Genomic DNA, 11,707 nt, shown 5'->3' on the forward strand with positions numbered 1-11,707 from the left:
TCGGTCATTTCCGGCGGATCAAGTCGTCGAGTGACAAATGGGGTAGCTACTTGGGAGTTCAAAAGTTCAGTACCTTAATTTAAAAAAATTAAGGTATCGAAAAGGACTTGATTTAATAAATTAATATTACATAAATCATATGTTTATCATAAATAAAACTAAAATATTTTACTTTGAAATTTTCACTAAAATTTGTGAGCAGCGTGGAAGCAACACGTTAAAAAAACGGTTTGGAAGTAGTAAAGCAATATTTAATGTAAAGTATGATGGCAAAAGACTTTCGGGTAGCACTGTTCATGATAGCTTGTGTGCAGGATTAATAAAATCGCTAAAAAAATATTAACAATTCTTAAATAGTAGAACAAGGACTTATATCTTGCATATGAATAAAAACTGAAGGTTAGGAATAACATCAAAGCGCAGTCTGACTGGTGAAAAGAGCAATGAAAGCAATAACACAAATGCTAAAAATATATATTTATATACATGAATAAACACCCCTATGTATTAGAGAAGCAAAGACGGAGGAAAACTAATAAAACTGAACCCTGTTTAACGAAAGTAATTCTTTAAGTTTATTACATCACACAGAAAAATCTAACAGTAGGAACTAAATCATTACATCTGTTGATTAAAAAAAAAATAGAGCAATATAACTTCAGCACGGTTCAGCAAGTGGAGCTGATGACCCTACACTGCCCTCTTGTGGCAATGAATAAAAACTGTTCTTCAAGTGCAAAGGCTGCTTTAGTCCGAGTAAAATAGTTGCAAATAAAAATAATAAATTACTACTTTAGGTTTAACATATTAGTACAAGCCTTGTTTTCTATCAGCATCAATTTTGATACAGACAGGCTGACGATTACGAGGAAATTACAGTCTTAATCGGGGGTCAGGAAATGAAATGAAATTTATGAAATGAAATGAAATAAATTGATAATAATTAGTTTATGAAGGCCAGTTCCACACATTAGACGTAATATCTATAGATAGCTACGTTATCTTCTGCACTTAAAAAGACATTTTCTGCAACATCTAGCTGTGGTGAAGGGCTTCAGACACAGCCATCTATTTCTATCAATGACCACAATAAAAAACAAAAATTAAATAAAATAAATATAAAAAAATATCTGTAGTGGTCATACAGTTCCTTACAAGAGTATTCCTATCCCTAATACCGTTTTTTGTCTTTTGTTATACCACAAACATTATTTTAATTTACTTCATCAAGATTTTATATGAATGCAAACTAATGCATAAGTTTAATGGAAGCAGATGAAAGACATGGCTGCATAATTAATCAATGCATCTTCGTCCACTGATCAGTGGTGGACACGATACTGGAAATGATGTGTTGTCATAACTCACATCAACTCTCACTAAGCTTTCATGAGAAAACGCCATTTCATACACAAAGCTCCTGGAAACCCTTCAAGGTCTTTTCATCACAAAAATAGGATGTCAAAAATACTTTTAAACTATCACAGTCAAGAGATCGGTCATGAATCGTTCAAGGAAAAGATTCACATTATTAAATAATGTGGTTAGTTGTACTAGAAGCTACAACTAATCATAAAGTTATTCACATCATCTAGGTTTCTGTTAGAGAAAGCAGCCATTGTGCACAGCCACTTTGGCTGTAGGCGTATCAAACCCAAGACTCCAAGGCTCCTATTCTGTGAAGAGAACAAAAAGTCATAGTAACAGTTGTTTGCAGCTCGCAATAAGTCAAGTAGAAGAAACAAGCTGAAGAAGGTGAGACCATAACTTAGCTTTCGAGTATTAGAGGGAAATTAACACCACCGAACACTCCATTAATACATCATGGTAGTGGCAGCATCATGCTGTGATGTTTTGCAGGATCAGGGAAGCTGGCAATGGTGGGGTTTCAGTTAGAGGCTGCAAAAGATTTCATTTTGTGTCACATCATTGAATTGATTGTTTTACTGTTTACTTTGAGAGCAGGTATTTATGTCAAAAAGATGTCGACGTAAAACCGAGCATCGTCACAAAAGTTTAAAATGTTCTTAAAATCTGTGCAACAACACGGAAGGGGAAAGAGTGCATGTATCAACGCAAACACGCCATCAGATACAAAGGAAATTCAATTTAAAAAAACCCCAAAATAATCCATTCACTTTTATTGACAAATACAATGAAATTATGCAGGCCGCATCCAAGAAAGCAGATATCCTTTCACCTATTCCTTTGGATAAATAGGGGAATCCAAAACATAATTTACTCAAGACAAAGGAAAGTACAAAAACATGTTTGGTGTTACATCAAGAATTAAGCAAATGGACAACAGATAACAATAAAATGAACTTTAACAAATAATACTTTGGCAGAATGTCATGTATTTAGCAAAATATGAATGATGAAAATTGGAATATAATGAAAAAGATGTTGTTACTACATTCTAAAGGATTTCTTAGTCCTTTAATTGGTACCTTGGTTCCAACTCAACGCAGCATCTTTATCAGTCTCTCTGGTGTTTTGGGGCTTGTACTTAAAAAAAACTCACAATCATATTAAGCACCATAGCAGTAACTAGATTCCTGATATTTGAGTGACTGTGTCAAACAACTTGACACAGTCATTTTTGAAGCTTGAAAGCAAACCATAAATGTGGCTGAATGTAGGGATTTGGTAAAAGTTTCACCATGAGTTGCACTTACCACCGCCTGCCACTGGGTGGTGGTAAATGGCAAAGAATTTCAAAGAACATAAAAGAAAACACGTTTTGAGCTAAATGCGAACGTGCTTCAAGTAAAAACAACAGAATTGTAAAGATTTCACACAGATTTTATGACTAAATGCAATTTATATTTTTCTAATCATTTATTCATGACTAAACAATAGGGCATCACATTTATTGGGAGCCCTAGAGAAAATGTGGAAAAAAAGGCCTTAAGATAAAACTGTTTTATTTGTGTTTTGTTTGGACACACGTTTGTGTCCAAACCTTTGGTCTGTACTGTAATTCAACCTTTGATTTGAATACATTTACTCAAAGGAAATCATTTGGGTGTCGCTTTAATTCCTCTACTGTAGATTTAGCTTGCATGGTGGTGTAAAGTCCACTTAAAAGGTAAAAGTGTTTGATACAAGTTAAATACAAGAAAGATACTTTATTCTAAGTTGCAAGACTGTCCAAAGAAATATATGGAGATATTATTATATCAGGACCGTCATCGTGCAAGAAGTAAACCGATGTCAAGTCATTTAGGTTGCAAAATGCTAGTACGGCTTTGTGCAACGTTAGCACAAGCAAAAACCCAACCTATACCAGGTTCCAACAATCTCACCTCTATCAAGAACATTTTCAAGATATGTATAAAAGCTCAATTCTTAATATATATTGGACTTTCCTTTCCTTCTTATGCATAACAACAAGTGGGCTCTGGTGTTAGATTGGCGCAGGGACCTGCTGTCTTCCAGATCCAGGTTGGGAGGAGAATTTCTGGGAGTGCCAGCGAGTCTCCTTGTAAACAAACCAGGCATTGCCGGCCCAAATGAACATGTTGAGATAGCCGAACACCTACAAATACCCAAGAGATTGAAATGATCAGACTTTACTAATCATTTGCTCTAGAACTAATCCACAGCTTCAGTTATTGATGACTGAAAGTAGTACAAACTAGCTGCTGGCATGCATTTCTTCTTACCACAGAGATGTTTAGCGTCCGCATGTTGGCGAAGTCCGTGACTTCACACGTGATGTTCCTTCCCTTACAAACAGCTAGCGTGCCACTAATTCCATCAGTGTCCGTGGCGTCCTTTACGTTCTGCAGACCCTTTGCCCAGGCAGATGAGCAGACCAACCACAGGAAGGCCAGGACTGCTGTCATGATAAAGTCCTAGGGGAAAAAAAAAAGAAAAAAAAAAGAAAAAAAGTCAACCCTAGAGACATAAGATTTTCACAATACAATACAAGATGTGGTCAGCCATTTTAATTTTGCTCAGTTTATTTACTCACAAAAATAGGCCCAAAGTCAGAGTCTTTGTAGACATGCATGTAGCCTAAGTAAACCAGCAGAGCTACCATGCTGTACAAGAAGCATACAACTCCGATGCCAACGAAGAACTCCGCGGCGGACGCCGAGTCTCCCATCAGGTGCGTGGTAGTGACAGAGTGATTACATATAGTGATGTTTCCATCGATGAGCGGGACCTGGCTCAGCCTGTCCGTGACATAGAGGACAGCCAAAGAAACAAAAACATGTTTATTCAATATCATTTGGATTTAATTTTATTTTTATTTTTTTTTACATATGCACTGCTAAGTGACCAAAATTGGCTGATTGGGACCATCCGTGATGAGATCAGAAACTCAAAAATAGACAGACCAGTTGCTCAAGCAATTAAAATTTTAACACTAGGGAGAGACGGAGGCTTGTTTTTGTTTTCAAATGTCGGAATGAATTAATTTTGTCTCCGTTTTTAAATGGCAAAACATTGCTTTCCCATTGATTGCCGTTTCTCTCTCTCTCTCTCTCTCTCTCTCTCTCACACACACACACACACACACACGCACACACACACACACACACAGACACACACACAGTGTGACATCACCTCTGCTCCTATTGTAAATAATGAATGAGCACTGATGACCAGAAGGTGAATTCTGTTATTTACAGATATTAAGAGACATCAGAATCAAATTAATATTAGCAGGGTTACAAAAAAGTACAGAAATTGGAATTTGGCCACAAATCTCTAATCAACACATCTATGGCAGACGTCAAAAGCAGAAGCATCAATGCATCGAAGGTTTATACCTAAACGGGTAGTGAAAGTTGGCATCAAGGGTTTCATTGATGCCACCACCACAGAAGAGAGATACGACGTTCGTACCCGAGAATCCACCACAGCTTCCGAAAGCGAATATGGCCGTGAGCTGTGTGGACGGAAAACAGACACACACATTAGGGACGCTGCTCACGCCAGCATCAGAAAACACAGTTAAATAATGACTAAACCAAAAAATATAATTTGTTGATACTACTGGAATAAATGAACATACTGCAAGAGAAAAACCACATGTACATCTCTGCTCAAGAAGCATAAATATCCTTAAAATAAAATCAGATTATTTTTTTTTCCCCCCAGTCTTACAATTTCACTCAGAAAATGTCGACTGCTCCAACTTTTATTTGGGTTCGTTCCTCTTTTTGTCTGATACTTTTTTTCTGTAAATTTCATTTCATACATAGATATTTTTCTTGGCTTTTTTATTTGAAATGTCCCAATTATGCTCATGATGTAATTCACTCTGGCAAGTTTCTCAGAACCTTTGGAAGAGAAACAGGCCCACAGCATCACTGATCCTCCACTTATCAATCTTTTGAATATTATTTATGCATTTTTTTTTTTTAAAACCCAAAAAACAAAACAATGTCTGGTTATGTTACTGGAATCAAAGTGACATTCACTCTATGCTTTTTGCACAATATTAAAAAGGGTGCCAATAACACTGGACGGTTCCGCAAAGCTTTTCTTTTCTTTTTTTTTTTTAAACAGAACAAAAACACAACAACATATTTGAAAATCCAAATATTTGAAACATTTTTTGCCAACGTGTTTTCACTTAAGCTCCCCTTCAGCCGTCGAATTCCTTTGCGCTGAAAAGCATCTGATTCGGTTTGCCGACCATGTGACAATAATTCTCCCCTCTTAAAACCAACAGAGACTAAATTCTTTTGTCTCCAGGGCGACTGCACAAACGATAACCACCAGAACTCGAGCTGATTCAAAGCCCTGCTGATATTGCGTTACACCACTACCAGCGATGATGACGACGCAGGACGAAAATGTGCCAAAGTGATAATCGGTCAGCCTGAAACAGCGCGGCTCGTTGTTGTTGGTAGTAGGCCCAGAACGAGCGGAACGGGACACGATCACGATCGAATCGATACGTTTCGATGATGCTCATTCACAAACGTTGCGCAGCTTTTACGCCTGGTGCAGCTTTTTATGTCAGAGGTAGTTAGACATCTTATACGTTAGGGCACTGTGAGGAAAAGTGTGTCATGAGGGCGAGGTATACGGTTTGTTTTTTTTTAGCGGATGGGGATTAGGGCTGCTGGGGGGGAAAAATAAAATAAAAGAATAAAAAAATTCAGATTTTATTTTCAAAATTCTGACTAATCTTAAAATTTAGACTTTAAACATGTTCAGTTGTCAGTTATGTTGTTGGTATGTTGTTGGTCTTTTTCCTCATTATAGGATTTGTAAGTCTGGCCCAAATTAGTTTGGCAGATTGGAGTTTTAAGGTCATTTACCAGATGATTTAAAGCAATTATGTCTGTCAGAAAAGGAATATAACTCTGAGATTAAAGTCAGAATTTTTTCTGTATGTTACCGTACAAATAAAACCAAGTGTTTTTTTATCTTTACATTTTGATCATCTTTAAAAACTAAAGTATAAGTTAAAAAAAATGTTTACATTTTTTTTTATATAAATGGCTAAAAGAGGAAATATTTGTGGCCCTGAAGAAAATCATGTTAAAATATTTTGGCAGTAAAAAAATTATTTTAAAATATTACAATAATATCTAATTTGCCTAAGTTACTGCTACAAAGAAAGTCAGCAAAAGAGTTCTTATTATGGCTATCATAACGTGATCCACAGCGTGGATTTATTGTTTCATTTTGATACGTGAACTTCTACAACATGTGTACACATCCATTAAATGTTTTTAAATCTCAAGTGCATCTGGAAAGTATTCACAGCAATTTACTGTTCCCTCATTTTCCCATGTCACAGCCTTAGATCCTAATTGCATTAAATTGATCTCCGTCCTCAAAGTTCTACACACAAGTGCACGTCCATGACAATGTGGGAAAAAAAGGTTTGAGATTTTTACTCAAAACATAACCTTGAGGAATCACACTTGTGTAAGTATCCACAACATTTGACTTAAAGCTCAAAACTGAGCCGTTTCCCCTGAAGTCAGAGGTGTTTGGTGTTTGGGCCGGACTCTGACACTGTCCGTTCTAACAGGACAGTGTCTTCTGTGACAGAAACACTAAACAGTTGTTTGACGCCGATGAAGGTGGAACTGTACCAGAAGACAAAGGACTAGTAAAGACGTCCGTTCATCAGCCGACCCACTTTCCAACCCCTAACCTGTGCTCATAAGCCGCAGATATCAAATTAAAAGACTGAGATCATAAATAGAGTTATTTCGGGACACAGCGAGCACTTTAGGACGAGGGAGTGCAGACTCAGTCTCCTCTGCATCGAAATCTTTGGAGGTAGTTCAGGCACCTTCCAACTCCTCTCAGGGGAGATATATAGGAAAACTGGAATGCCTGGGGCTAAACCCAGAATTTGCTTTAGGGCTGCCTGGAAATGCCACGATATTCCTACAATGAAACCAGAAGGATGTGGTTTGGGGGGGCGGGGGAGACGCTGTTTAATAGACGACAACATTTAGGTCTGAGTGAGTGCGCTTAGGCAGGTCCAGATTTTGTAAGGAGTCCACGTTCACAGGTGAAGTTCACCTCTACACAGATGATGCTATACTTTGTTCAGTTGGACCTACATTGAGATAAGCCGCCTTTTAGCGGTCGTAGCTGAAACAGATGACTTTGGGATTTCCACCCTGGAGGAAGACCTTATTAAGGCAACAACATGCTACGTGTTTTTGTCTCCCAGGGTTCATGTCAAGCATTCAGTAAAATCAGAAGGCTCTACCGGCATTTTGTTATGAAAATAGGGAGCAAGTTGTTCGGGTTCCAGCTTTTAGCTTGTCCTGTAGGCCAGATTTTTTTATTTTTTTTGCAAAATGCATCTTTTTAACATCGTAGGACTCATTAAATGACTGGAGGAAAGCCAACGTGGGCCACAGGTCGGACTTATCCCTGAAGTTTAGGTTGTTGTTTACCTAAAAGTTACAGAAAATTGTTGGAAGGCATTCGCTGCATCAGGCAGGAAGTGGCTTTCATTAAAAGGACTAAAAGAATGTGAAAACGGTAACCTCGAGAAAGCTCTTTCAAAAAAGAAGAAGAAAAAAAACGCTTCATTTTTGTCTTATCAGCACAACTGACACACACATGCTCACACACACGCACACGCACACACACTAAAAGTGCTTACATGCTCTCACCTTGCTATGCTTCACTCCAGATGTTTTCCCTTCCCGTCACTTCCTGTTTTTTTATTTTATTATTATATATTTTTTTATATACTCAGACTACTTTGCTTATTTGGGAAACTCAGTCACAATTTAAAACAACCATAAAAAAAAAAAAAATCAAAAAAATCAAATGAGTTCTGTTGTCAACATCCCCAATAAGAAAAAGTCAAAGAAATTTGGCATCTAATCTGGGTGAGAATTTCAAACATGTACAAAATGTAAACAAACTGTATTAAATGTAATACAAACAAAAGTATGCTTCTTTTTTTTACTGTTTTGTTTAAAAACCTTTTAAAATTTCACCAACTCACGTCAGAAAATCAATAGAAAGTTTTTTCATCTGCCTTTAACAAATGGAATGAACAGTGGAGACTTCTAGCATTTCTTTGAGGAAATACTGCTTCCTGTTTACGGCTCACAACCGATAACATCTGAGGAGGCCACATCACTCACACACTAATCAGATTACGTTCGAGCCACTCAGAAACTTCATTTATGGTAAATACTTTACAAATGCTGTTAACCCTTGTTCCTACTCATTTCTTTTCGATTTGCTTGCAATGTCTGTCTCTTCTCTCGAACCAACACATAAAAATAAAATGGCTAAAGTTTGCTTCCTGGAAACAGGACAGTAAGATTTAGTGTCAAATTAGACTTATACATGTTTACTTTTTTCAAACCTGACCAGGTGCTGCACAGATCCGGTCTCCCAAAGTTCCCAGAAAGAAAAAAGAAGAAAAAATAAAGAAAAAGAAAAGAAATCATTTTGTGGGTATTTACTGACCCAATTAATAATTTTTGTTCCACACTGAGCATGAATAAGCAAATCCATTGTGTTAAATGAAGCTTATGTAAAGCAAACACACAGTTCCACACACACACACACACACACACACTGCCTTGTCCTGAGTCAGATGACTGCTGCTTTGTGGTCCTCGGTGTGTGTGTGTGTGTGTGTGTAAGTGTGGATATCATGAGAAAACAGAAAATATACCTGGATTCACTTAATGCGTGTCTGATTACTGGACCTTCTGCTCCTTTGGACAAAAGCCGACATGTTTCTTGTACTTCAGAGCTGTTTTTCAGGGGTAAATTATTGCTTAAGTGAGTATTAATCTCTAACTGTGTTCTTGTAAGGCCTGCACTTTTATGCAAGGAGTAAATAGGCTACAACTTAACTAGATAATAACTGGATTCAACCTTCAGGTGCAAAATAGGCTTCAGTTTGCGTGGATTTTTTTTTCTTTTTGCGTTTAAATTCGCAAAGTTGATCGGAATGAGCCAAACTGTTGATCTCTGTGCATATTTAGGCATTTTCAAAGGAACATATGAGCACCAAGGAGGGTCTCTGTAAGAAAAGAAAAAAAAGATGAAGCAAATGCGCATCTGACTTACCCATTCAACCAGCTTAACGAAGCCGAGAGGCTCTTTGAGGGGCGACAAGTTGAGTCGAAATCCGGTCATCATGATTAAGCCGTTTTCCGCCCAAATCTTTACCTAGTTTTGCCTCTAAACTGTAGGGTGGATGATGATCCAGCTGAAAGGGGAAAAAGTGGGAGTTTCTTGAACAGAGTGACGTGGTGTGTTCCTGACGCTGCAAGAAATGACCGCATTGGGTTATTAAAGGCAACTTTTTGTCCTCATCCCCAATCAAACTTCTGCCCCAAAAGTGGGGAGGAAATGTGAAGCACGAGAACCCACTTACCTAAAAATGCAGCTTGATGCGTGTTGGGAGTTTTTTGTTGTTGTTGTTTTTTATTTTTTATTTTATGACACGTGTTGCTGAGCAGATCCTTTGTTCACGTGCGAACTTTTTTCAGCGGGCGAGCTCTGCTGCTGGGCGATGCGCTCAAGATGTGGCGGATACGGCGCGTAAAAGAGTGCCAAACTTTACCCTCGACGCGCTTCGTGTGTGGGATTTGGTTACAGGAAAACGACGCCGCCACATGCAAAAAAAAAAAAAAAAAAAAAAGTGAAAGTTTTTTTCCCCCCTCTATTTCTTCTCCAAAGCAGTAAAAAATAACCGAGAAAACGCCTCGGTGACTGAAAATATACTGCAGCTGCAGCTTTCGAGCGCGGCCGGGCATTTACCGCAGAAAGCCCATGCAAACTACGAGCTGAAGATTCAGTTCCGTTTGCAAAGGTAGAAGACCAGCCACCCAGCTTCCGTTCAGGAGATCGTAAGAAAAACATGGAGCCTGCCCTCCTTAACCCGCTCCTCACAGAGGTTGCAGTCTTTTTGTCATATGACCCAAATGGACACGCAACAGTTCCTTGACATTGAAAAAAAAAAAGAAGTATCAAAAAGGCCATATCCACTGAAAATCTGTCTCCGTAACAATCATCTGCTGCTCTCTACAAATGTGGAGTGGTGTGAAGGAAGCTATAAAATATTCCCATAAAGTCTGAGCCAAGATGAAACCTAAACTGAGATTCTTGGCCCACAGGTGAGGCAAAAAAAAAAAATAAATCCAGCAGAGGATATATTTCCTTGAATCCTCTCTGAGGAACAAGGTGGTGGCTGCATCATACTGTGGGAATGCTTTTCTACAGAAGCAATGTTCGAACCTGTAGGTCAACCCGAAGTTTGATTTCAAAATCTTTACTTTGGAAATGCAACTTAAGTCGGAATTCTGACTTGGAGGTCAAACCAGAGCTGCCCAAATTCTGTGTCCAATATGGCTGCCACATGACTTCTCTTAGCACCTCTTTTGGTTGCCTCTTTTTTTTTTTTTTTTACACCAATTGTACTTAAAAGGTCGCAAACCTTTTCCAATCATGTTTCTTTTATGACTGAAGACAGAGTGAGAGAAACATGCTGCGGTTAGGGAGTGTCAGTAACGTACTTCATGAGTTTCATCTAGTCCCAAAAACAATTCAGGATCATGTTGTGAAATAGAGATTGTGCAGTGCTTGTGTGATAAGTGCTAATAGACAGTTATACATTCAACTGTCATTGGATTGTCAGTCATTCAGGATTGCGACATAGAAACATAACAGGCCTGCTAACTGAGGATTGGGTTAAAGTTCATTAAGAAAAATGACATTTCTTGCGAAAATCTCAAAGGCTGCACGTTTACATCAATAACTCTCAGATTAGGGGATACGATTCAGTGTATCGCTACTTTTAAAACCAAAGAACTCATTGACTCAATTTGTAATGACGGAAATGCAAGTTGTTCTTTCTTTATTTTTATTTTTTTGATTAGTTGAAAAAAAGATACAAAACCACAATGTTGGTTAGCATGCTAAATAAGAGCCTTTAATTTAAAACTTCAAATCCATGTTGGGTTTTTTCGCAAACACGAGCACTGAATGAAATCACTGGATGAAGGCCGTTGTGCTACTGGAGCAACAGTAGCAGAAAACCTTGGTGAGGTTTTCTGCAGTGAAAACCTCACCAAGGGTTATGGGTCTGGGTTCTGCTCACTTCTCATCCAGGAACGTTTTACACTAGAATTCCTCCAGATGATTAGAATCAGTCAACATATCATCTGACTTCTCCTTTGTAAAGTTATTTTAGCTGTTTGTGTACTCCATGACAAGACAGCCAACAAAAT

The 11,707-nt window shown here is 38.1% G+C and overlaps 1 protein-coding gene across 2 annotated transcripts; it reads right to left on the bottom strand.

Moving 5' to 3' along the window:
* Positions 1 to 421: 421 nt before the first annotated feature.
* sypl1 (synaptophysin-like 1) lies at positions 422 to 10,114 on the bottom strand. Of its 2 annotated transcripts, none has more exons than XM_044108588.1 (6): positions 9,853 to 10,114; positions 9,543 to 9,741; positions 4,785 to 4,903; positions 3,980 to 4,184; positions 3,669 to 3,860; positions 422 to 3,541 (listed from the first exon to the last, which is right to left on the bottom strand). In XM_044108588.1, the coding sequence occupies exons 2-6, from the start codon at positions 9,612 to 9,614 to the stop codon at positions 3,410 to 3,412; spliced, it is 720 nt and encodes a 239-aa protein (XP_043964523.1). In that variant the 5' UTR covers positions 9,615 to 9,741; positions 9,853 to 10,114; the 3' UTR covers positions 422 to 3,409. The 2 variants fall into 2 exon arrangements, with proteins under 2 accessions (XP_043964523.1, XP_043964522.1); XM_044108587.1 differs by having other exon boundaries at positions 423 to 3,541; positions 9,543 to 9,684; positions 9,853 to 10,097.
* Between the last annotated feature and the right edge of the window lie 1,593 nt (positions 10,115 to 11,707).

Source organism: Gambusia affinis, linkage group LG23, assembly GCF_019740435.1.
Source record: "Gambusia affinis linkage group LG23, SWU_Gaff_1.0, whole genome shotgun sequence".
Taxonomy (NCBI): domain Eukaryota; kingdom Metazoa; phylum Chordata; class Actinopteri; order Cyprinodontiformes; family Poeciliidae; genus Gambusia; species Gambusia affinis.

What these genes read in the sequence shown, in the direction of transcription:
- sypl1 (XM_044108588.1), bottom strand. Translation starts at nt 9,614, where the DNA reads ATGATGACCGGATTTCGACTCAACTTGTCGCCCCTCAAAGAGCCTCTC. An exon ending in TCGTTAAGCTGGTTGAATGG is followed by an intron (nt 4,904 to 9,542) that starts GTAAGTCAGATG and finishes CCGTCCACACAG; the next exon opens with CTCACGGCCATATTCGCTTT. An exon ending in CTGACTTTGGGCCTATTTTT is followed by an intron (nt 3,861 to 3,979) that starts GTGAGTAAATAA and finishes TTTTTCCCCTAG; the next exon opens with GACTTTATCATGACAGCAGT.